The sequence below is a fragment of the Rhinolophus sinicus genome, linkage group LG05 (genome assembly GCF_036562045.2).
Source record: "Rhinolophus sinicus isolate RSC01 linkage group LG05, ASM3656204v1, whole genome shotgun sequence".
NCBI lineage: Eukaryota > Metazoa > Chordata > Mammalia > Chiroptera > Rhinolophidae > Rhinolophus > Rhinolophus sinicus.
In genome coordinates, this window is record NC_133755.1 from 129,107,883 (window position 1) to 129,134,680 (window position 26,798).

At 35.6% G+C, this 26,798-nt stretch overlaps 1 protein-coding gene across 3 annotated transcripts in view; it reads right to left on the bottom strand.

The window, feature by feature from the left end:
• MMS22L (MMS22 like, DNA repair protein) overlaps positions 1-26,798 on the bottom strand; it is a 115,971-nt gene that overhangs the window by 13,390 nt on the left and 75,783 nt on the right. For all 3 annotated transcript variants that reach the window (XM_074333325.1, XM_019743388.2, XM_074333326.1), the window contains exons 15-22: positions 26,013-26,206; positions 21,396-21,546; positions 19,435-19,586; positions 18,450-18,592; positions 12,578-12,737; positions 8,439-8,608; positions 5,550-5,761; positions 2,375-2,538 (exon numbers count right to left, since the gene is read on the bottom strand). In XM_074333325.1, coding sequence (XP_074189426.1) covers positions 2,375-2,538; positions 5,550-5,761; positions 8,439-8,608; positions 12,578-12,737; positions 18,450-18,592; positions 19,435-19,586; positions 21,396-21,546; positions 26,013-26,206 — 1,346 coding nt within the window. The remainder of the gene's footprint in view (positions 1-2,374; positions 2,539-5,549; positions 5,762-8,438; positions 8,609-12,577; positions 12,738-18,449; positions 18,593-19,434; positions 19,587-21,395; positions 21,547-26,012; positions 26,207-26,798) is intronic.

Consider the following 26,798-nt stretch of genomic DNA (forward strand, 5'->3'; position numbering starts at 1 on the left):
TTTTCTATGATTTTATAAATTGTCCTTTTAAACCTTGAGACAACAAGGAGAGTCAGAATTTTCTCTGAGCTAAGCACACAAGCCAGTGTTTAATGCTGCTCCTTCGAGGTCACAAAGACAGTAATGTGGAGATGGAGAATTCTGTGTTCCATCGACGTTGAACATGTGAACAATTCACCAGCTAGTGTGAACCCCGAGAACAAAGATTCATTGGATGTGAACCCTGAGAAGGAATTTATCTTCCGAGGTTGATTCCCTATGGTCAACCGAGGGCCTAAATCTTATGAATATTAGGAGTCTAGCACCCATTTGCTGACAGGGGCTTCTTGCATATTCTGTATACTGAGAACCTCAGCCTGAACTCGTGGCTTCCCGAACTATGCCCCGCTTGTTTATGCCATCTGAGTCAACCACTGCAGGGAAACCAATAGACTGCTTTCGTCATTCAACCAACAGACTGAGACCTGCCCCATCCAATCAAAACTGCACAATTTGGAAACCTCATTTGCATAAAATTGGGAACTTTATAAAGGATGGCCTCCACTTTATCTTACTGGAGCACAAGTTGCTATCTGAATGTGTGTCTCCTGGACTATATAGCTCCTTGTGCTCAAATAAATGCTTTTTATCCTTTATTATAGTCTAAAATTAATTTTGGTTTACACTAGATATGAGAGGCAAAATTTACCTTCCAAACCCTGGTCTCTTTTACAATAACTATTACTATCATTGAAATAAGAGGCTAGCTAAAATTTTATATTGTCTACTCTGTCTCAGGAAATTTTGTATTGTACATATAACAGGCTTTCCCTGAATTTAGAAGTATGCATAAGTTTTCAATGAGGGCAATATTTGTAAAGAAAAGTCTAGGGTCCATCTGGGTAGTCTTCAGTGAAGGGATGTTACTAGTAAGTAGGGTATTTTAAATTAACATAACACAACATTTTTTACAAAACCAAGCTTGGGAGCAGAAAGATCATGTTAAATACTAAAATAAATAAGGATGAAAACAAAATATGCATAATTTTGAGATAAAAGAGAACATTTCAGGCCGGCCCGGTGGCTCAGGTGGTTGGAGCTCCGTGCTCCTATCTCCAAAGGCTGCCGGTTCGATTCCCACAAGGGCCAGTGGGCTCTCAACCACAAGGCTGCCAGTTCGATTCCCACATGGGCCAGTGGGCTCTCAACCACAAGGTTGAGGGTTCAACTCCTCGAGTCCCGAAAGGGATGGTGGGCAGCACCCCCTGCAACTAAGACTGAACACGGCACCTTGAATTGAGCTGCCACTGAGCTCCTGGATGGCTCACTTGGTTGGAATGCATCCTCTCAACCACAAGGTTGCCAGTTCGACTCCCGCAAGGGATGGTGGTCTGTGCCCCTGCAACTAGCAACAGCAACTGGACCTGGAGCTGAGCTGTGCCCTCTACAACTAAGACTGAAAGGACAACAACTTGAAGCTGAGCTGCGCCCTCCACAACTAAGACTGAAAGGACAACAAATTGACTTGGGAAAAAGTCCTGGAAGTACACACTGTTCCCCAATAAAGTCCTGTTCCCCTTCCCCAATAAAATCTAAAAAAAAAAAAAGAAGAAGAGAACATTTCAAAGAGCTGTTTGAGCTTTCAGCTAACCATGTTGGTCGCTGCCCTCAGATTCTTCAGGATACATACTGTACTCACTATCAGCAATTATAACTTAGGTAAATGAAGCATTTATGAAGAAATCACATTATGATGATATAAAACACACACACACACACACACACACACACCATTCTATTTACACTGAAAAACTCCTTTAGGACAGGACTATGGCTATTATTCAGCATATTCCCAATAAGCTTATTAAAGCATGCTACTCACTGTGGGGAATTAAATAAATGATATTTTAAAGAGATCACTGGCAGTAAGGCTGAGGGGACTGAAAACAAAAGGAGTAGGATCAAAGGATCCTTTCAGGTTTGCCCAAGAAATCAGCTTAGATATTCTAGCAGAAACCTGAATAGAAACAAGAAAGTATGCTGACCCCTCACCACTTAATATTTAACAAGTTGCATTTAATAGGGGAGTCAGATTGAACAAACATTCTTTAAGAGGTTAACAAATCTAATTAGAGGAAGTAACCCTCAAGAAAACTATTTGCCTTGGGGGAAAAAACTAAACCAAACTAAACTAGACCGAAACGTGCCCATTTTTAACCATTTTATCATGCGCAGCCTCAGCTAGCTATTAGTTGGAGTTTGTTCCTTAGCCATGATATATACAAACTTATATAAAATAGCCAAATACTTTTGTAACTATCAATTTAACTCATAGGAAAGAGTACTTTCTTAATTTGTGAACAGAAAAGTACAGCAAACACAAACTCAAACTAACCTTGGAATTCATTGACCAACAGCAAGCATTTTAAGATGCCAGGGAGAAGTAATTCAACCTCAGAAATATCTATATCAATTTCTCTGAAGAGCTGGAGCATGAAGGCCAGAATGGATGCTAAGCGAGGAGGGAACGAGGACCGTTTAGACTCCAAGTAGGATTTCCTGGAAAGAAGCACAACTTAGTTTTTTCTTCTGTTTAAAGTTTCAGTAGAGCAGAATAAAATGATACACACTTTATAGACATTGGAAAATTTTACCCCCACCCCAAATTAATAAAGCACAATTTCTAAAAAGAATGTATATTTTACCATGCTATCTTCAAACGTAAGATTTTAGAAGCAATGACTGAGCATCCTTTTTGTGTGCTATAAGGGCCAAAGTAGAATACAGACACAAACTAAATTTAAAGCAACCTGGTCTTAAAATAAACTTAATCAAAATCCAAATAAAAATCTAATTGCTAATTTGTTTTTTCCTTTCTAATATAGGCCTGATCTCTTCTATCACCTCCTCTATAATGAACATTTTCTCTAATGTCAAATTTGCATAAAGAAATCTCTCCTCACATTTATTTATTTAGGGATTTAGGAGGGGTCTTACTTATTTCCCCAAACAGGAGTGTCCTGGGAATTAGCTCCCCACTCAGGCTTTACCTCTTCCTTTCCCACAGGAAGTAAATGAATCAGAGAGGTCATTTAGATGTAATATCTTCTCTGAAAGAAGGACAACTTTTCGCATTAGAACTCAAAATAGATCATAAAGATAATTTATCTGACTCACTTTTGTGTCTCTACCTCTTAGAATAGGTCTTGGCTCATAAGAGGTGGTCAGTGTATTTTTGTTAGTAGAATAAATGAAAGTAGAAATTAGTTTCTGAAAAGTCTAGACAATACGAAAAATTGTCAAATGCAGCTAAATCTAAACTAGACATCCACATATATTTGCAAAGCAATAATAATTTGCCAAAATGAAGCACAGAAATTACTACGAAATATAAACCCGTTCAGAGCAGATACTCTCGCTTCATCATCATTTCTGTTCCATACAGTAACTTGAACAAATACTACATCTTAGAAGATTCATTCATTCTTTGAGTGTAAGGGTTTTGTCTTTTTTGTTCACTGTTGAATTTCTAATGCCTAGGATAAACATTTATTGGGTACCTATGGTATACCAGGTACAAGACTAAGAACAAGAATGTAAAGTTAAATAAATCATGGTCTCTGAAAGCAAGGGGCTCAGCGTCCAGAGGAAAAGTTGAACAAGACAAAAAAAAGACTATCGTAATATATAGTGTGATAGGTGCTTTGAAAACTAAGCCCAGAATTCTCGGGAATTCAGAGGATGCAGGCCTAATTAAGCTGGGGAACAGAAGCAGGAGAGAAGCATGGAACGGAGGAAGGCATAGGAGGTGAATTCTATCTTTTTTCCCCTGAGTATTTAAAAAAAGAAAAAAAAAAGGAATTGTTACATTTTTGGGTCTTCAACTAGAAATCATGAGAAAAATGTTTTCACTGGTAAATAGGAAAATCAGCTAAAGCAGCCAGTATCCTAAATAACTGGCTTTAAAACAGTTTTATGAGCTGAATGATTTAATTTCACTTCAGCACTTGTCATTTGCTTTGTACTAAAATTACTTATACAGTGTCTCAAATACAGTGGTAGAGTACTACAATCTTTTTTTTTTTTTTTAAGGCGGGCGCAGCTCACAGTGGCTCATGTGGGGATCAAACCAGCAACCTTCGTGTTGTAAGCACCGCACTCTAAACAACTGAGCTAACTGGCCACTCCTGAGTACTACAATCTTATTGGCAATTTAGATACAAGTAAAGCAGAAATGTTACAATTCTGCAAACTGAATTGTATAGAGCATATGACTTCCAAAGAAGGAAAGAAGCATCATGGTACACTGAGATGTTATAATAGGTGTAGGTCTTATAAAGTCTAGGTAGAATTTAGTCCAGAGGGATGGCGTTTTAATGGAGAAAATGGAATGAACAAAGTTGTAATGTAGGGAAACGTAAAGCATTTGGGAGGGACAATAACTAAACCAATCTCATTTGGGTTTGTATATGATATGATGCCATGGGAAAGTTAAGTGACATATCATGGAGAACTAAGGTATATGAAGTTTATTCTATAGGCAAAAAAGGAGCAAATGAAGGTCTGGGAGCAGGAAAGTGTCACAATGGAACAGCTTTGCAAGAAAAGTAATCTGGGGCATTAGTTAGACTGGACTGGAAGAAAAGACTAGAGATAGTAAAAGTAGTTAGGTGACTCTGGCAATACTCTAGGTCTGATGTGTAAGGAAAGAAAGATGTGAAAAGGAGGAAGGAAACAATTATTTGGCAAAGGGTGGCAAAGGACAGGGAACCAAGACCATAAAGCTTCCAAACCTGAGTAACAGAACACTAGGAACACAAATTAAAAAACGGTCAGAAAAAAGAAAAAATTTTAGACATGGAATTCCGTAAAGAGGTGATGGATAACATCAGGTCATTAAAACCATCAGGTCATTAAAAACAGAAAAATATATTAGATAAGAATAATATATATCACCATAGCATCTTAAAGTTTAAAAGCTGATTTCATATGAAGGTAAATACTCTATGAAGACAAAGGAAAGATAATTTCTATTATATTATTGAATCTTCTAATGTTACAGGTAAAAGGTATGGAGTTTAGTAGAAAATCTCGGAAGTTTCATTTATTTGTCTGCCAAATAATAAAATTGAGTTACTAAGACAGAGAATAGACTAAGAAAATAGGACTTCATATAGCTTCCTTTTTCATATTAGCAATCATATTTTCACTTGTAAACTTTTATAAAATACAATTACTGTACCTTATGCAGTACAAAACACAATTAGTTTATCTAATAAAAACTAAAACACATATACATATGCCTTTAAGAAATAAATGCTTATAAGGAATTATGGAAAATAATAAGGAAAATAATTGCTATGTGGAGAAAACAAGCAATCTAAAGAACATTGTCTTAGGCCGCCATGAGCGAAAGTCATTTCAGTAAAATCTTAGATAATGCTTCTCAGGAAAAAGAAGTTTCTAAACTACCAGTATCCTATGAGATGCGAAAACTTTTGAGATGCTTTGCTACTTTTCAAGAGACTAATACATTGTAAGTACCACTTAGCTTTAATATTTACATCTACCTTATGACTTGTACAATGCATTTCTTTAGCTGTGATATCGGTGCACCTGTGGCCGAGCTTCTCAGTGCCAACAAAACAGGATGTTGTTCAAGATCTAACAGCTGTGGCGAGACTGGAAGAAATCGCCCGATGTACTGCTCAATAACATTCCCCAGCAATTGATTCAAATAGGCATTTGAATTTTGAGACTGACAACACACGACACACATGCCCTACAGGGAAAAGAAAGAGAGATGGAAATATTAAAAGAGAAGGAAATATAAAAAATAGTTAGCAACCTACTAATTTTGTCCCCTGCATTGATACTTATGTCAGAACTTGTAACTGATCACAATCCACAAGGACACGGCCCACTGTCAGTAGATAACGTTTATATGAAGTTCAGGGAGTTGCTGAGCTTGGTGACAGCGATGCTGTGGTGTCTAACCAAACGTACTCGTCTGTGGGGCACAGCAAGGAAGCAGGGAAAGTGCAGGAAGGCAAAGGAAGTGTCCTTCTTCCCCTCCTCCTCAGGAAACTTGACCACCACACTCAGCAACTACATATATTTGTAATTTCAAAATTATAAGATACGTTTTTAAGTCAGTATTTTTTTTTTTATTTTTTTTTTAAGTCAGTATTTTTAAGGTAGGGCACTGATCATTTGGTCTGAGTAAGACTACAAAAGTTGCTGCGAAAAATCTTCCATGTTAAGAAAGGTGATAAATTTTTTTAAAAAAATTGAGGAGAGAAGTGCAGAAGATTGACTCAGAATAATAACAATTTATATTGAGGTTTCCATTTGTCAGGCACTGTGCCACGTGGTTTATATTCAGTATTTTATTTAAATGTCTCAAAAAAACCACTGAATCAGTGTTACTATAGTTCAAATTTCACAGCTGAGGAAACTGAGGTTTAGAGATATTTGATCAAGCTTGATCAAGGTCCCACAAAACTTACAATGTCGTATTACATGTCTGTCTATTTAATCTCTTCCTTTTGTAGAGAATTTAACAAAACACTTTCATGTAGAGTACAGCATTTGATACTTACAATTAAACCGATACCCTGAGAAACAGAATTTTTTTCTGCCAGTGTTATTAAATATTACATATTACTAAATACAGACAATCACACAACAACAAATTATGTTCCAAAAGTTCATTTATAATTTGATTGGGTACTTGCTGATTCACAATGTGTTTTTCCAGAGAAATAATTAGAAATGCGTATGTCTCCATTTTAGGTACAAATATTTACCCAATGAGAAATTTTGAAAGAGTATTTGTAATGAAAACTAGCGTAGAGCTGTTAGAACACCAGCAACTAAACAAACAATTAAAAAAAAATAAAGGGACACCCCTCTACCTCATTTCTTCAATGCTTTGTTTAAAGAAAAGCACATTAAATCAGAAGATGAAGGAATAGATATGTTTTGAAAATTCTGAAGAGGGCAACTGGGTACCTTCAAGAAATTAATGATACAGCTCTAAGTCAATTCTGTCAAATGGATAATTCACCACATTTTTCAATTTCCAACTTTGGAAGTTTATAAGAATTCTTATTAAATGTACAATTTTGGCTTAAGAGGGCCGCATGGAACAAGCACTCCAGACCCTTCAGGCTGCCCATGACATCCCTCCCCCCTCTCTGGCGCTGGCAGTGCTTTATCTTCCTGCTAGTGGACACACTAAAATTTGTTTTAAATGGTACTATGAATGTAAAATTAAAGAGCCAACTTTAAATGTCTTAGAAATCGTAAAAATCTGTTTTAAAAAAACTCATCTGTGGAAGAGACTGCTTATTACCTAATCACAATTTATTCTCCCCTCCCTCCTCAGCTTCCCTTGCTGGAGCACAAATTAAGAAGCACTTATCTTCAGTGTCAAACACTAATGAAGAACAAAGAACACGTCCAGCCCTGTCCCCTCTCCTGAATGACAGATCAGCATATCCAAGTGCCTACTGGACATCATTACCTAGACATTCCCCAGCACCTCAAACGAAAGCTATTCAAAAATCCTGCCTTCATTGCTTTATCTCCAGCGTTTCTCATCTCAGTTAGTAGCACCACTAGCTACAGAAGCAGCCACTCTGGAATCTAGAAAGGATGCTATTTTTCCTGTTGCTCCACACACTCACTCAGCAAGTCTTTTCGACCAGAGCTCCTAACTGTTTCTGAGCTCTAGTGTGAAATCTACGGAGCTCCACACCCACTGCTTTACTTCAAAACCGTCAGATAATGAACTACTCGCTGCTTTCCAAGTCTCCCATCTAACCTCCACATCAACTATCGTACACATTGCCACCAGAATCACCTTTCTAAAATGTAAATATATGTCACTCCCACTTCTCTGCTCAAAATCCATCCATAGTCCCCATGGAAAAGAACAAGTCCAAGCTTCTTACCACGGCATATACCGCTGTCCATTATGTGGCTCCTCCTATGTGAGTCTCCAGCCACAAGAGAAGTATCTGCTTTCCCCCAGCGTGTCATATTTCCTCATAAAAATCATGCCCTTTACATGCTGATCCCCTCTGACAGAAATAGAACTTCAACTCCTACCCACTGTGCTCTTTGACAAATAATATCCTTTACAGTGTCTTTTCTCACATCTCCTTGTCTCAGTCTGACCGACAGACAACCGAGGCCTCTAAGAAAAATACTGAGCACACTACAACTCTAAGCGTCTACGCTAGTCAGCCTCTTCTCTCAACTTGAGCTTCTTGAGGGTGGAGATTTTGCCTTCTCCATATTTGTTTTCAGAGACAAATACAAAAGTGGAAGTGCCACATGTACACTTGGAGATTACAATGTATGGTTTTTATATCTGCAGTTAGTAAACTGTGTTAAGGCAAAGTTTCCATTTGTTTTCCTTTTTAACTTTCGAACAGCCACGCTTACTATACCTGGAGAAACAAAGGAAGACTCTTCTGAATTGCTGTCAGCATGGGTGCAGGCAGCTCCTTCTCTCGCTGTAACACCAAATGGGGCAGCAGTAAGCAATCGATGATCCGGAACAGTAACCTCTGGGCTTTAGAGGTGGCAAAGATCTGTGCCCACGATTTAACAAGAATTCCTAACAAGGAAGAGCAATAACAGCAGTTAAGGTTTTAAGGTTTTCTTCCAACTAGAAAATTTTGTCATTTCACTAAAAAACGTATATTTAAAGCACACAGGAACAAGTTAAAGTAGGTAAGAGGAAGAAACATTTATTATGATTCAAAAGATCTTGTCAAGTATTGTAGTTCCACTAAAGACACAAATTTCTGTGAGTTCTGAGCCAAGAAAAACATACATTTCCCGAGAAAATGGCATTTAATATATACACACTCTCATATACAATGTGACTTGGTTATACATTATGTGTTGCAATTAATAAGCCCTCTCTTTGTTTTGGCTGCTAGGAAACTCAGAGGCAAATTTACAACGCAACTTTAAGAACACTGTAACATCATACACTATGCTATTATGTGTATACTTACTTTTCCATGGGCTTCATCCTATTACTCCACATTTTTTTTTTTTTTTGATACTCTTATGTCTTTCTACTATTATCTTACATACAATTTTATATGCTATCTCAACCCAGTTTGCAACAAGAACAGGCATAACTAAATTCAATTGTTAAAATAGGAAAAAAGGATTAGGTGTAATACCTTGAAGCAATCATTTAAACTCTTTGAACTTCAGTTTTTGTAACTTACGTTTAACATAAACAAACAGGGAGTTTAAATTTTAATTCTGAAAGAAGAGAAACAGATATCTTTACTATGTGAGCTATATTATGGTTTCCTTAATGCTAGGAGTCTGTCAGTTGCTACATTTGACGATAGTAAGCTTAACAAATGAGCACCCTTTGTTTAATGAAGTAATCAAAAGCAGTTATATAATTCCCATTAGAGTGTATTACTGCTATTGAAGTTTTCTTTACTGAAAAAACGAATTTAAAAGGAGCTCACTAAGTGCTTGTCCAAATAGCACCGTGGTACATGTATCACATAAACTTTTATATTTTATTTCATCTTGGAAAGCAAAAAAGGTGATAAAATTCAGTCATTTTCATAAAACAAAAAGTTTAAAATTCAAGCTCTGAAGGAACACAAAAATACGCTTATAGAAGAGTATATTGACATTAAAAAAAAATAAACCCAACCAATAAACACTTCTAAGAACAAACAGCAACATTAATCTTCTGTTGTAAAAGGAAATACAATAATCAATCATAAAAAACACAATGCTCACTTAGCAATATTTTAAATAATGCTGGCTTGCTCCTCATTTTTCCAGTAGGTGAAAATCTTGAAAATGACAGCAATGTAAGAAGAACTCACATTCTAACTAACATTAATATACTCACAAGAGGAACTGCCATCGTCACTGACATCTGAAATGATTCATGTCACTCTTAGGTGTCACACGTGTGCTAACTTATAAAGAGCAAGGGCCTTCCAAACAAAAATGCATCATAGACCCTTGTATTTCATCTTCGGCAGTGGTTAAAATGCTTTGCTGAACACCTTAAGTTTTATGAGTTCACAGAAGGCACAAGTGATACATTTATTTTACTGCTATAGCAGAACCCTACCTTTCTTAAGTTTCAGCAAAGAATATTTGAGTGTGTGTGGTAGTAAACATGCAAAGAAAGAAATTTTTTAAATAAAAAACTTTGGGAAAAGTTTAAATACATCACGTAGCTCTGTGGAAAACCAAGTCGTTTTCCTGCCTATAAACATACTACTTATTTACTGATGAAGCTGAAAATATAGAAAAACTGTGGGTAATGTACTCCCACAATTCAAAGAGATGCACTATGAAAGTTCTTAGGTATTTACTTATGTCTACTGCATGCATATGTTATGCTTTAAAAAAATGAAGATTGGGATCATTACAATATTTTTTAAATGTATAGGAACTTTGCTCATTTAGGAACATTAAAAAATACATTATATACTATTAGCTAGCTTTATAAAATAATTAAATTCCAGAAATATTTATTTAGTACATGCCATCTCCTATATTGGAGAAGCTCTTCAACTGATGTGTCCCCAGAGGTATCCCCAGCTCCCAATCCAGTGCCTGATACATACATGAATGTGTGTGTGCGCACATACACACACACACACACACATACACACACAGAGTAAATGTTTTGATTTGTTCAAAATACAACATAATGACAGGAATGAAAAGTTCAAAAACTATGGCCACTACCATGAGTAGGTTTAACATTTAGATAGGACACGCTAAGTACACAAATTATAATAAATGTCAAACTACAAAAAATGTCATAAGGCCAGATGAAGCAGAATCAGGGAGATCAAGTCTACCTGGGAGTGTAAGAAAGGTGGGACATTGGGCTGGGCACTGAAGGGACAGGGGTAGAATTTCAATTACAAAGACAAAAGGCGAAGACTTACTGAGGAGAGAGGGATGATCAAAAGGAAAGGCATGGAAACAGAAAAGTGAAAGACATGAAGAATGAGAAAAAACAAACAAAAAAATGATACAAAGGGGAAAGTTGAAGATATTACTGATTGATCAATCCTGCTTTCTCAGAAATTACTGAACTACAGTTAAGATCCCCGATGCCTTAATCTGAAGGGCAATTTTATCAACAGTTTGTACCTAGCAAATGAACAGCAGAGGTATCCCCAGTTAAGAACTGGCAAGGTGAAAAAAGCCCATAATTTTAGTATTACACTCTTTCTCTCAAGTGGATATGATACCCTAACCCTGCACACTTACAATAGGTTCGAACTCTCCAAAGTTTTTATCTGCTCTTTCTCCATTTTGTTATAAACCTTTTACATCATAGAAGACAATAAGTTATCTGTCTCTAATTTCTAATGAATTAAATGAGCAACACTGTAGCAGTATACTCTGCTCTCAGTCTCTGAGATCTAGACAAAAGAATATAGATCTACCTGCCATCAAATCAAAAATCAACCATTTAACAAAACAAACAAGGCCCTCAGTTCTTCAAAAGGACACTTTTGCCCTGGGTCGACATATCACCAATCCAAAAATGATTTTGCAGTTCCTGATAAGACTGTCATATATTTTGTAAAATAAAGATATTCCCTGAAATCATACATTTAGCATTATAAGCCTAAAAGCTGAAATGCTTATTAATCTAGATTTTACTATGTTGAATTTATAGTAAATTTTCACTCACATTTTTCTCTAAAGTTATGATGCCTGAATTGTTACTATAGCTTTCACTACATTCTAAATCATCCATATTTACACACTTTCGCATTCTCCTTTATTTTTCACAACAAAGATAAAAGGTTTCATACAGCCCAAATCAGGATTATTCATATGTTTATAAGATGAAAGGGAACAGATAGAAGGTTTAGGCCACAGAGAAATAAAAACAAAAACTTAAATTCTGTATAAAAACTTCTAAAGAAATCCTTCTCATTTCCCTTTATCCAGTTCCTATTTTTAGGTAGCAGCACGGTTTCAGTGAACAAAGGTATTCAAATTACTTCCTAAAGAAGGATGAACTCTGGTGTTACAGACTAGGCACAGAAAAAGATTTCTTTTTCAAAGAATAAAACATTGTGTTGTGATATACAAGATTTGAAGCATAAATACCCTTAGTGCTGTAATAAATTCTTTCCTGACCTCCTTCATACAGAGAAAACCATAAAAATAAAACAGTTTTCTGATATTTTAAATTCTAACAAAGCATAGGTAAGCATTTTAAAAAGTCCATTTTAATTATCCAGTTATTCACAATGTGAGTGATTGACAACAGAGTACTGATAGTAAATTGCTGGTGACCTATTTTCTGTATTGATCATAATTAATTTCAATATTAACACAAGCACAACAAGAAAAGTTCTGAAGGAAGGTAGGACAAGAGAGAGATACACTTGGAAGCCAACATGAATTGTTTTTTAGCTAAATCACTGTCTTTCAGATTATTTTTATGATTGTATGGAGAATAGTGACATAGCCAGTGTATTAGTATATTCCTATCCATCATGATACTATAGACTCAAACTCAGAAAATTTTAATAATATCAGAAATACATACCCATCACACTATACGTCAGTTGCAGCCCTGCACTGGAAATTTTTTTTCCCAAATAAGGTTTTATATATTTTAATATTTCACCAAGGTATTCTAAAGACTTTGTGACCATGGCAGATTTATCAGAAAGTTCCTGCAGATTCCCGTAAGTTACACCAACAGCCTATAAATAAGGAAAATCACAATTTAGCTTTCCAAGTTTTATACAATACAGACTTCAAAAAATAAAGATTAATTTCTCACTCTCTCTCTCTCTCTACACACACACACACACACACACACACACACACACACACAACCACACACACACCTTCCATTTAAGCCTTCATCCTTAACTTTCCAATAAATGTTCATAGCAATTAAAATGCAACTAAAAATAACACTTTCCTTTTATGGTTAAAATAAGGACAAAAAAATCAATTCACCAAAAATTATTCATACAAGATCTGACTCAGCAAAGTATTAATAAAAAGACACATGGAACTGATACAAAAGAAGCTTATAACTAAATCACATCGAGACTTCCAAACATCCTAGTATATAACTGGGAATTCAAAATCCTCAAATTCCTACAAGATAGACCTACAAGCAAGGTTACCAAATCCATACAAGTTAAGACCTCTATAAAGTTCAGCTTTGTGATATGAATTGATTTCTCCCCCCAGAATTCTCTTTATGCGCCATTAGATGCCATTTTAGCTTAGAGGAAAAAAGGATGAGGCACCAACCAAGTGTAGAGATGGCAAAATGGGCAGGTGATGAAGAGAAATGTAAGATGAGGCTGTAAGGAGAACAGTGAAGTGGGGAAAAGAGGAAAGGAAATAAATGAAAGAATAAGTTGACGAAGGGTGAGACTAAGAAGTGAGAAATCACAAAAAGAATCAAGAGAAGACTGGCTAGAGATGGGTTAGAAGGTTTAAGAAGAGTGTTAAAGTCTTCAAACCATCACTGGGAACTTATGGTGGATTTCCATGACCTAAACTGGACACAATGGCATCAAAACACAGTTATGTGATTTTCATTCTGCTGCTCTCAGCATATAAGTCAAAGGAGAGAAAGAAAGTCGTTGCACCAAACCAAGATTGAGTGTCTATAGGTGTGACCAAAAAATAAAGGATGGAAGATTGTGAGAGTGGTGGTAAGGGCAGTTGAAATGAGGCCCCCCTGGGCTTAAGATAAATTATCCAAGGTGATACTAAAGTTAGCCATGTTGATAGTAAAATGAGGAATGGAGGAAAAGATAAGAAACTTAGTGAACTTAAGTGATCAACTGTGAATTGGACAGGTGAAAACAAGAAGAGACATACTTGATGAATCTTTTTTTTTTTGTAAATTAAATTTATTGGGGTGACTCTGGGTGGTGAGCACACAATGTGATATATAGATGATGTATTATAGAATTGTACAGATGAATTCTCTTTTCGATTTAGCTCTCTGCCATTGGTTCTCTACACTTCTTTCCCTAGACCACAAGTTCCCAAACTTTTTGTCTTAGTTCTTTTTATACACTTAAAAATGGAGAATCTTAAAGAGCTTCCTATTTACAGGTTATGTCTATTGATATTTACCATATTAGAAATTAAGAGAAAATTTTAAGTTACCAGTTCATTTAAAAATAATAAATATTGTATACTAACATAAATACACTTTTGGTGAAAAACAACTATTTTCCAAAAGAAAAAAAGAATTTAGCGAGAAGTGACTTTTAAAAACATTTTTGCAAATCTCTTTAATTCTGAATACAATCAGTTGCAACATGTTACAGATGAAAATAAGTCAGTCTCACAAATATATGTAGCTGAAAGAAGAACAAGTATTTTAATAGATTTTTCAGATAACTGTGGGAATTCCTCTTTGATATTACACCAAAACTTGACAAATAGCATTTCTTAAAGGTTAGTTTTAATATGAAATCCAAAACCATGTCAATGAACATTTTGTACTATGCTATATTGGTCTATCTTGCTCTAAGAATGAATGTTTTATACCCATGCCTGCTTTCTAAAAAACCTGTCATTTGGGTTTTTTAGAAAGCATGCATGGGTCTAAAAAATCGGTCACTTGGAAAATTTGGGTTTCCTGAGTTATGCAGCTTCCCAGTCAATGCTGACACATTTCTTTATCCACATTAAAAAATCATATTGGTTAATACCCCACCACTGTCATTGAAAAAGTCTTTAAGTATCAAGAAGCTTTCAAGCTCATGATTGCAAATACAAGTTTTCCAAAATTCTAATTTTCTTAAAAGCCCAAATTATGTTATTAGCAACAACCACCATCAGCTGCTTTCTTTGAAGTGACGGGCTCATTTCACTCGTTTTTGAGAAAACGTCTGACAAATACACAAATCTGAATAACCATATTTTACCAGTTGTTCTTTCAGGATAAAAGCAGTCAGTTCAGTTTGCAACTCAAATTATCACATAACTGCTTTTTATTTAGACACTCATCATGCTTTGATACGCAGCAAAAGTGCTTCTAGTGCACTTTCCATTGTCATTCATGGAACATTAAAAGGACATGAACTCAAGGGTCAAAAATCCAATAAAATAAATAATTTTACTGCTTCATTAAGGACATTCTTAAATAAAACTGGCTTTTTTTTTCTTCTTATGATTGCATAGCAGTGAAAATTATAACAACTGCTATATAATCTTGGGCCATGGTGTTGATTCGTGCTAAAGCTTTTGCACTATTTGTGCAAATATCAACATACTTTTGAGTAAAACTCCTGAAAAGGTATTAGTAACCCCCAGAGGTCTATGAAACACACTTTTGAGAACCAGTGCCCTGGATCTCAGTATGTCTCTACATTTAGCCTTAACCTCCTAAGACGATGAGATGTGTTATTTCTGTGTCTTGACTATCACTACTTACAAGTCATGCTATCGCTTCTCTGCAGAAAATAATTAACATAGTAGGCCCAAGTCTGCTCTCCTTAAAGAGACCTACTTGAAAGGTTTGCCCTTGGCTGGTGTTTGGGATCATAGATTTTCCCCACCATTTCCTGATCAGAAGCCTCATTGATCCTAAACTGTGTGTGCAAACAATATGAGGTGTGATCAAACAATACGATGAATGTTTAAATTAAACAAAGAAAAGGTTATTACAGTAAAAGACACATTGCTATGAATCCCCCTCAAAATACTCCCCCTTGCTTCAAACACACTTATCCCATCATTCTTGCTACTTTCTGAAGCAGTTCTGGAAGTCCTCTTTGGTGAGTGTCATTAGTTGCTCTGTCCTGGCTGCCTTCATGTCCTAAATCATTTTGACTTTGGGGAAGAGCTAGAAGTCACATGGTACCAGATCCATGTGGTGGATGAGGACACACCGTAATGATTTTATTTGACAGAAATTGCCGTGTACCAGAAGCGATGTGTGACACAGAGCATTGTCATGATGGAGGATGATTTACAGCCCACTTTAAAACACATGTTCTCTCAACTGTAGCTCACACCCAACTGACTGCACTGAACAAGTTGAACCTCGTCACACACTGTTACTAAGGTTTGACGCATTGCTTCCTGTATCGAAGATCCCTGCCTTTCCGTTGGATGGCACTCGGCAGCAGCATTCACCGTATTTTGTGATCACAACAGAGAGGCTCTGTGTCACACATCGCTTCTGGTAGTGATTTCTGTCAAATAAAAACATTACAGTGTGTCCTCCTCTACGTTACTCACCGTATCTGGCACTATGCAACTTCTGGCTGTTCCCCAAAGTCAAAAGGACCGTGAAAGGTAAACATTTTGAATTGGTTCAGGAGATCGAGGCAGCCAGGGCAGCGCAACTAAAGGCACTCATAATGGAGAACTTCCAGAACTGCTTCAGAAAGTGGCAAGAGCGATGGGATGAATGTGTTCAAAGTGAGGGGCAGTATTTTGACAGGTATTAATGGCAATGTGTCTTTTACTGTAACAAACTTTTTAAAATGTAAACATTCACTGTATTTTTTTATCAGACCTCGTATAGTTTATGCTGAATATCTGCTTCCCTTCTAAGAGTCTGGGATTTTGTGAGTGCTAGGCAAAGGCTGCTATGTGACCAGCTTCCATTAAAAACCTTGGCCAATGAGCTTTCTGGTAGACAACACTTCATGTGTTGTCACAGTTCCTTGCTGGAAGAATTAAGCACGTCCAGTGGGACAGCCAGGAGGAGACTCTTGGACGCTGTGCTTGATTTCTCCGTACTTCACCCCATGTACCTTTCCCTCTTTGCTGAATGCTCTTTAAATCCTTTCACTATAAGTCATAGCTATGAGTACAACTATACACTGAGTTCTGTTAGCCTTCCTAGTGAATCACCAACCCTGGGGATGATCGTGGGGACCCCTAACACAAGTTCAAATGAACCAAGTTTAAAATTGAACTACTGCCCCACGCTAAATCATAATGTTCCTATTTCTCCTTAAGGTATCATCATTCTTCTAGCTAAATAGAGTATTTATTTCATATCTACTCAAAAATCTCATAATTCAATCTTCAGTTCCTTCTAAATCTCACTAGTGTTCTGGCCAATAGTTCTCCTGCACCTTTAATCTGCTCTATTGTTACAAAGTTCCCAAAAAGTCATTTAATCACATCAGAACTACTCAAAATTTTATAAAGCCTTCACACTGTTCACAGGATAAAATCCAAACTTCTTATACCAAGGTACTCTGAACTCTAACCTACTGATTGATCTATTAATTAACTGGCACTTAGTATATACGATCTTTTAGTACTATTTTAACCTCTTCGAATATCTTGTATTCTCAGACAAGAAAAAGTTCTTTAAGATCAAGGACTACTTCTTTTGGTTTTTCAAATCCCTAAGAAACCCTAGCATAATATCATCAGCATTTAGCAAATAATTATTATTTACTGATTGACGAAAGAATAATTAATATGGACTGGGTTGAATTAAAAGAGCCTTTGAAAATGATCAGTGGAATAACACATGACTTCTACCTCTCTTTCTGGTCCAGGATGGTTCCTAGAATAGGTGTTTAATTAATGACAGATTGAGATCCAATCAACAACTATATAAAAAGCTCACAGAAATGTGTATTTTACATCTGCATGTACTACTACTAAATATTTTTAGGATTTATATAACATCTCTAATTGTCATACAATTGTCCTTTAACCTAATAGAAACCAATAGAAGAATTTACATTTATGAAAAGAGCTTATGGGTTGTAATTATTTTCAATGCAGTGAATATGAACTGTTTTGTGGGAAAATAAACCAACTTTTACTGTGAATAGCTTAGAAAAACACAAATTCAAACACATTAACAACCTTAACTAGGCTATAAAGCAAAGACCATCACATAAGATAGATTCCTATAAAATTAATAATTGAAGATAAAATGTTGAATGGGACTATTTATTATGGAGACAAAACAAATGGATTGAATTTTAAAGCCCCAATCACACTATTATATGAAGTGTTGGTGCTTATGCTGAATAGACTAAAATTTTACTGTAAAATTTACACTGCTACAGGATGGTAGACATTAGTTGGAAGTATTATGGACCATATATAAGGAAATTTAGTTCCCAAGTACCTGAAGAATACTGTTAATCCAGCAATTTCAGCAACAAGCTATTCCTACAATTTAGGTCAGCCTTAGTGCAAGGCTTTCATGTAGCATTCTTTACTCTTATTTTTCATTAAATGTAATTCTTCTGCTGTCTTTAAGAGTGAATTGCACCATACCTTAGATTCACATTTTTATTCTTCCAGAATGTTATAGTATCAGGCATCCAATAATATGATTCAATTTAAAAAGATTCCTTTTTTTAGAAGGACGTTATGAACAATTTCAAGTTTTTTTGAAAAATTATTGTAACTAATCTGGACAACTATATTAATAATTGAAAAAATACCTCAAAAAATTGAATAAGTGCTTTTTTGGGGTCTTCCAGGATGGGTACACATTCAACTTGAGACTTCGCGAAAATATTCTTTACTTCTGAGAGTTTAAACAGCAACCTTGTCAGTTCAGCCAACTGTTCCATGTACTCTTTTTCTATTAAAATAAAATTACGTATTGATATTTACATAACATGTTTATTATATAAATTTATGTTATATACATAAATGAGAAAGCAGGACATCTAGCATTCTTCATTTATAACATATTTTTCTTTTAAAATTCAAATTTCCAAATAATTAAAAACTTTGAATTAAGTTTCTCTAAGGAAAGGTTTTATTATACTTTAAAACAAAAAACATGTACTTGTGAACACCATAGCCTTAGAAGTTATTAATGTAAAGCCACCTCATATAATAACATAGCAAAACAAATTTGGAGCATTTTTTTTCAGTCCAGCCATTCTGTGATTTATAAATGTTCATACAGAATAGCTTTAGGAAAAGGAATGTCTTACAGATGACCAGAAATGCAAGGGATATCTAAAAAAAAGTACAAGTATAACTCAGTGACTAATAGTAAAACAGAGGAGAGGAAAAATATGTAATATAAATGGGGAATTATTCATAATTGAATAGTTTTCTTTTTAGGGTTTTCAGTGATATCTGGTTATTTACTTCATATTTCTAATTTCTTTGTGATTAGTTCTTCAAGGTAAAATAAATAAATAAAATAAATGCTTGTCACCCAAGAGCTAGTTTTTGTTCCTGGCTTCCAAAGAAACGAATTCTTTTATCTTTACAGGAGAGAAATTTGTCATATATAGTAACAGGAAAATAACAAGAAAAAGAAATAGCCTGTAAAAAGAAATAAACTTCTGCTTATATTCATACCTAATTATAAATATATTTTTTATCTTTTCTCTTAGTTTATATAACAAAACAGGAAATGTTAAACATACACAGATATCTAGATAGCAAAACACCTGCAATACTTACCTACTGCCTGTTCAGAATTTATATCAATGAATAAATCATCGGACACATAGAGGTTTTTTATATACATTTGCAAAATGCAACGGATCCATGATCTTACAGTTAAGGCTTGAAAAGATGCACAGCCTGACTGAGAAAGTGCTTCACATAACATGCTGTAAAGATAAATTGATGGACTTAAAAACAAAAACAAAACCCAACAATAAGTTCCCTGAATACAGAGATTAAGAAATAAAGAAAAACATTCTAACATCTCCCATTTCTTGGCCTTACTTATTTTACAGGCAAACACAACTAATACAGACAGGCATTGCTGAAAATGAACACTACAGATACACACAAAAATATATTTTAGATAAATATTCTTGCTTTCATTTGTAATGTTCTAATTTTTAATTTTCTTATTCCACTGATGGTGTATGTGTATGGTTTATGCCTAGGGAACTAGGTAATGAAGAATATGGTTAAAGGTGGAAAGCATGGGAGGAGCTTATAACTAGCTTTTTGAGATGATAATGAAGGAAATGACAGTGGAATAAAAAACAGTGGTCCTTAGAGTGAATAAACTAAGAAGCTGGTCATGACCATATACATAAGAAAAAAGTTAAAGACATAAAGACAAAAAGTATTTCTGTGTGGGTTTCCTGACCAATCCCATTCTTGCCCCTTCCTTTCCTGCTCCCCACCAAACAGGCTGTAATTATTAAAGAATTCCAAAACAAGATCTGACAGAAATTAAAAAAAATAAATAAATTATTTCTATGAAGCCCAGGGCTTGGCTAATTTGATTTCTAATCATTTTATAAGTGGAGGTAGAAAGAATGAGGATGTTCTTAGCTAACTATCAAGTGTTATATAAAGTCAGAAAATTTAAAAATACATATAAATGTAATTCTAGAAATACTGTTTTAAAATACTTTGAATATTAGTGATCAAAAAATAGTACATAATACAAAAGAACTCAGATTGGTAATGAATTACCTATACAACTTTCCCAAAGCTATTTAACATCTTTGCATTTCAGTTGCTTCAAATGTTACTAATACACTAATAGTATTTTAAAACTAAAATAATGTTGGATAATTTTAGCAAAGGTGTTTAACAAATAATATAAATGTTTGTTATTATTACAGAATTCTCAAGTTCAAGGGAATCTAAAAGTAATCCAATTAAAGTTGAACTCCTTTACTTTACAACTGAGAGCCAATGAGAAATGACTTAACGACTCTGTTGAATGAACTTCCTTATGAGAAGACACCTTACCAGCTACATCCCTCTTCCTTTTCACTGACTCCCAGCTTGAACAAGAACTACAATGGTCTCTTAAGTTGGTATATTTATTTTATTTTCCCTTATCTTAATATTCTTATTCAAATATTCCTGATTACTCTATAGTATTTCTATTTTAACTTCATTTATTGTATATTTTTACTATTGGGGTTCCTCCGATCTCTCATGTATTGTGGCAGGAGATACTTATAGATAGGAAACCAATGTTCAGGGTAGTGCAGTGTCTTGTTAACGATCACCCAAATTAAGAGTCAAATGTTTAAAAATCTAGCTGTCAAAAGGAAAGCTATCATTAAATCTAAAACTTCAATAACATATCAGTGTCTTGCAAATTCAGCAATATTAATTGCATAATTTCTTTCACAATGTTGAGTGCAGAAAGGTCATTGCAGGATGGGAATATGGCAGTCCTACAAAACCAGTTTTGAAAAAGGGCTTAAGCAGCACCATTTTTTTCTTTTTTTTTTTTTTTTTTTAAAGCAGCCCATGAAACATAAGTTAGACTTCCTACTATACTACTGGCAAGATGCTGATAAACCTAAAAGCAAGAAACTGCCAAAGTGAGACTACTGGTAGTAAAAGACCAGTTTCTTTTGCGAAAATTCTTACTTTCCTAGTGTACTGACCTGTCATGGGTTTACATTACTGTGCATACCTGAAAGAAAATCACTTACCTATTTTGGAGGAAATGACTTAAATATCTTGCCACAACTTGGGGCCAGATGATATCATCCCAACCAAAAAGCTGTATCATTGACAGAACTGGTTGAGGCTGAACATCTGACGGGGCAGTGCTGGGCATGTCCATCGCAAGCAAAGTAAAATCTAGATTTAAAATGAGAGAAACTTATGGTGAGAAAATTGTTAAAACTCTTTCCCTTCCCCAAGTTATACCAATTATGATTTAAAAAAAAAAATCAGCACTGAAGAACAAAATGTCACATTTAGAAACATAGAAAAAAAAGCTAAAACTAAATTAAATTTATATTGTCAAAAATATTTCTGGGGAGATCCTCTAGCCCTCCAAGAGAGGGTCTAGAATAACTTATCTCAGCATTATTGTTATTAATCTATGACTCCCTCAACTTGCAAATTCTAAACCTGATTTTCTAATGCGCCTTCCTCATTCAAAAAACCCATTTAAAAAATATTTCTAGTATCTACTCTTCTCCAGTGGAGCTAATTTACCTGCCACCTGCCACAGGTGAAGAGCTCACTCTTATTGTAGACACTGGGCACTCTCTTCTATTAAACATGGATCTCCTACGAAGAATCTATGGCACTCCACTTCCTTCAGGACCAACTAGCCTAGGAACTAGAAGTCCTTAATTAACCATGTTAAATAAATATACTTTATTTTGGGATTTCCTGGGAAATCCCCAACTTAATTTGTATTATATTAATTTTTTTTCAATAAATTCCTTATTAAGCACTGCCTCCAAGCAGCTCTCTCAAATGATGACTATTTATTTATTCGCCCACTCCTCTCATACCACTTGACCTACAGGTAGGGTGAGTTTGCTTCTTGGTCCACATTGCTGTTTCTAGATCATTCTCCCTTCCTCCTCTTAAAACCTCCAGCTTTGATTCTTATGCCATCAGATTATACCAGCCACTAACTCTTCTTGCTGCATTTACTTACTGCTTCCTAGTTCATCTGCGCTCATTCTTTGAAGATTGTAGCTCACTGTCATACTCTCTAACAGCACTCTTGTCATAATCCTTGAGGCTATTTCTCCCAATATCCTGGCCTCTCAGTTTCTTGAACTCATTCTCCTCCAATGAATCTATCCTCCACTCTACTTGAGCCTTTCACTCCCATGGTGATACCAAAGAGCGTGGCATTACCAGTAGTACAATCTCTCCACAATTTCAACTTCGAGGACTCCATTTTCTGGCACAAAACTCGTTTTCCAACTCTTTTCCTCTATGTCCCCAACTCCAACAATTTTTTCATTCTACCAGGACCTACAATTCATTGAGCTGATAACCTTTTCCTTGTCGCTCAGTGCCTTGGTGCTTTCCTTTCCCTTTTTAGGCAGCTTGATTGCATGTTCACTATGCACATTTATGTAAAGATCAACTCCCTTGCTTCTTACTTGATTCACTGTACTTGCCTGGAAACACCATCTATTTAATTCTAACTCTTGGTTATGTCCCCACATGCACCGGCATCAGTACAAATGACTAGTGAGCCATCACGCTGACAGATCTCACTTTGAACTCATGACTACAAGCCTTAAGTGGGCCCTTAGAGCTGGCCGGCATTCCGACCACATTTCTCTAGACCATTCAGCCTTTTATTCTCCCAGGGGACTATTGCATACCCTCTCTCCATCATCAGCCAGCACCTCTTCCCCATCTCCACATCCAGCTAATGCCCTAGTTACTACATCACAGAAAAATGAGAAACATCAGAGGAGAACCACCACAAGCTCCCACCACATCTACCCAGCCCCCTCCACCTGGGCCCATTTTCTCTGCTTTCTCTTCTGTTACCACAGATGATGTGAGACCAAGTCCTCTATGGGATCCCATTTCTCCTGGGCAATGAAACACAAGTGACTCTTGCATCATCAATTTTTCCACCACTCCAGAACATTCCTGTCAGCATTATAAATATGCTGAAATTTCTCCCATGTTATTTAAAAAAAAAAAAAAAAAAAAAAATCTCTTTGACCTCACTTCCCCCTGTAGCCAATATCCCCATTTTTCTACTTCTCTTAAACAGTGATACCCAAAAAGATGTATCTACATTTGCAGCCTTTAATTCCTCTTCTCACATTTTCTCTTGAATCATCTTCAGTCAGGCTTTTGCCTCTAACACTACACCAAAACCACTCTTCAAGGTCATCAGCAACCTCACTCTTGCTAAATCCAATGACCAATTCTCAGGCCTCATCTTACTTGACTAATTAACAGCATGTGAACTGCTGATCACTTCCGCTTCCTTGAAATGCTCTGTCATTTTGATTTCCAGGACATCGCACTTTCTTGGTGTTCCTCTTTACCTCACTGGCACTCCTTTCTTGGCTCCTCTCTGCCCTACAAATCTGAATGTGGGATATCCTAGGGCCCTGTCCTCACACTTCTCTTTTCACCAACACTTACTCCAGTGGCAATCTCATCTAGTTCATAGTTTCCAAATTCAAACCTCTAGTTTGCATCTCTTCCCTCAACCCTAGGCTCATTATCCATGTGCTTACTTAACATCTCTATTTGGATTTTAATGAATATCTAAAAAAAATGTCCAGTATCAAAATCGTAGTCTTCCCTCATAAAATCTGCCCCTGCCACAATCTTCCTCATCTCAGCAAATGGGGAATTTTCTCTTTATCTATTTGGCTTACTATATCATACCCACTTAGAAAATTCTGGCAGTTCTACCTTTAAAATACTTTCTCTACCTTTGGAACCTGACCACTTCTCACCACCTCTACTGCTACCACTTCAGCCCAAACTGCTCATTTCTGAGTTGTTACAATAGTTTCCTAACTAGCCTCCTTGCTTCTCCCCCATTACCTCTCTGTAGTCTACTCTCAAACTAGCAGCCAGAGGGATCACATTACTCATCTGCTCAGAACTTTGCAATAGATTCCAATCTCAGAGTAAAAACAAAAGTCTTTATAACTGCGTACAAGGCAGAACACAAACTAGCTCTCTATTACCTATTGATCACATAGATCTCTGACTACTCTCCCTTTCCTACACCACACGAGCTTTTACGGCTTCCCTGTAGTTCCTCAAACACACCATACATGCTCTTGCCTCTGGACATCTACACAGCATTGGTCTCTCACCTCCTGTAGGTTTGCTCAAATGAGGCTTACTCAGGCCATCCTGACTACTCAAAATTAAAATCTGCGTCTGGCCTTCCCTATATTTTTCTATATGTCTATTTCTCTCCAGAGCATTTATTATATATTCTATATAACATATTACACATTTTACTTTATTTATTGTTCTCTCCCCCCAACTAGACTATAAGCTCCATGAGAACATATACGTGAGAAAAGGAACTGAGTCCTTTCTTCCTACTGGTATTACCTTAATGGCAAAAAAAAAAAAAAAGTGGCTTTCAATTCCTGTTTTTTAATGCAGGAATTTTTTTTTTCTCCTAACTTATCTTTATTTCAAAACAAATCCCAAACCCACAAATATTTTGCTTCATATTTATAGACCTCTTTCAGCACCTAGGACAGCACTGATTAAAGTTGTGTGATGATCATTTTAGTGGAGTGACTGGGAGTTGGGATGATGAATGGAAGAAAGATAAGTCATATTGGTTACTAATGACTGCTTCAGTTACACCGATTGAATATCAATATTTATTTTCATAGACATTGCAGTGGTTGGAAAACCACTGCCCTATCACAATTCTTCAATCTATCATTGTAAAGTTTTAATTATGGATGTGCTACAAACAAAATTCAAGATCTTTTAAAATTTACATCATTCAGTCTTTTGTGTGGTGCTTTTAGCTCTGCCCTCATCATTCACACAAGAATAAAATACACCTTGGTTTAGATTTTAGTTTTTTTAAAGCATTACAGTTAAGTACATTAAATACCAGCACATACATTGCACTTAAATACATGTAGATATCTTAATGATCTCAGTCTACTCTAGTACTTGTTATTTTGCACAAAATATCCCTTTGAGAAAGATAATGACCTCTTTTCAGAAAACTGCACATATGTACACATATATTCAAATTCTTGCCTACAGCATCATGTGATTCAGAGTTCCTTAAAGCCTAAGGACACATCATTAGGCTAATAATCAAATTAAGTAAACATTACAACCTACAATAGAATCTAGAATTCAAAACAACAACTTTCTATATATTCAGTGTTATTCTCATTTCATCTGCTTGGTGTTGAAGTGGAATTCCTGCTACACTCTTTTTCTCTTTATACAAGTAACTTCATCTGATACCTAGATATCTACATACGAGTATATAGTCTGAAAGTAAACTACTTGGACTAGAAGAAATCAAACGCCACTTTACTTTCCAAATATTGCATGCATAAGAAAAGTATATGTACATTCAATATTTTTTAAGATTGAAAATTATCTTTTATTTTTAGCAAATAATCACTTAATGTTTACCTTTATTGAGAGGAAAATAAACAAGCCAAAGAATCCTAATTTTAAAATATATAATTCTTTTCATTTTTCTGGTTGTCAAAATATTTATTACACTGTAATAAAATAAAGGTTTGTTCCCAAGCAAATGGAAGAAAAAACTGACAGGGTCTGCAAAATGAGAAACGAATTACAAAGCTGACCTGCAGCTAAATCCGCGAGTTGGGGGAGAGGCACTGTTTGTGACATTCTCTGACTCTTCAAAAATGAAAAGAAATGTGTCCACAGTGCGCTGGCGACAGCAGCCAGGTGGCGCTCTTTAGCCTTTAATGAAGACTGCACACTGAGGTCCACATTCTCCGTTTGAAGTTCCCGACACAATTGTTGATGCATATTCCTAAAAAGAAATAGAAATACAGCTAACACCCAAAAACGCTTACAAAAATCTTCTTTAAATGCATTTTGGACTTTTAACATTTATACCATATGAAAACTGAAGGACCATTTTATATAATTAAAACCTTTATATGCTAAGACATTACGCATTTCTGGTTATTTGATGGGTGAATGATGGCATATTAAGCACCATAAAGTTAATGTTAATTATGAATGTCAACCATTAATTATATGCTTTTTAATATGTCAGATCCAAATGAGAAACAGGCAGCTTCAGAATGAAGGTCTGCATTTTGCAACTCACTCTGACAAGTGATTTTACTTACAATCTAGACATGAAAACAATTTTTTAAACCATTTTCTCCTGAAAGCTTTAGGACATTGATGTATCAAGAGGAAAGTAAGTATATCTGGCTCATATGTGGTATTTTATATTAAAATATTTTCCTTGTTTATAAAAGACATAGGCCTTGTGCTAAAATACAAATGTGTAACAGATACAATCTTAGCACCTTGGTCCAAAAAGATGCACAGCCACTTCCCCATAGTATACAACACTTAACAAGAAAAAGTCATTCTTCTCCATAAAATAA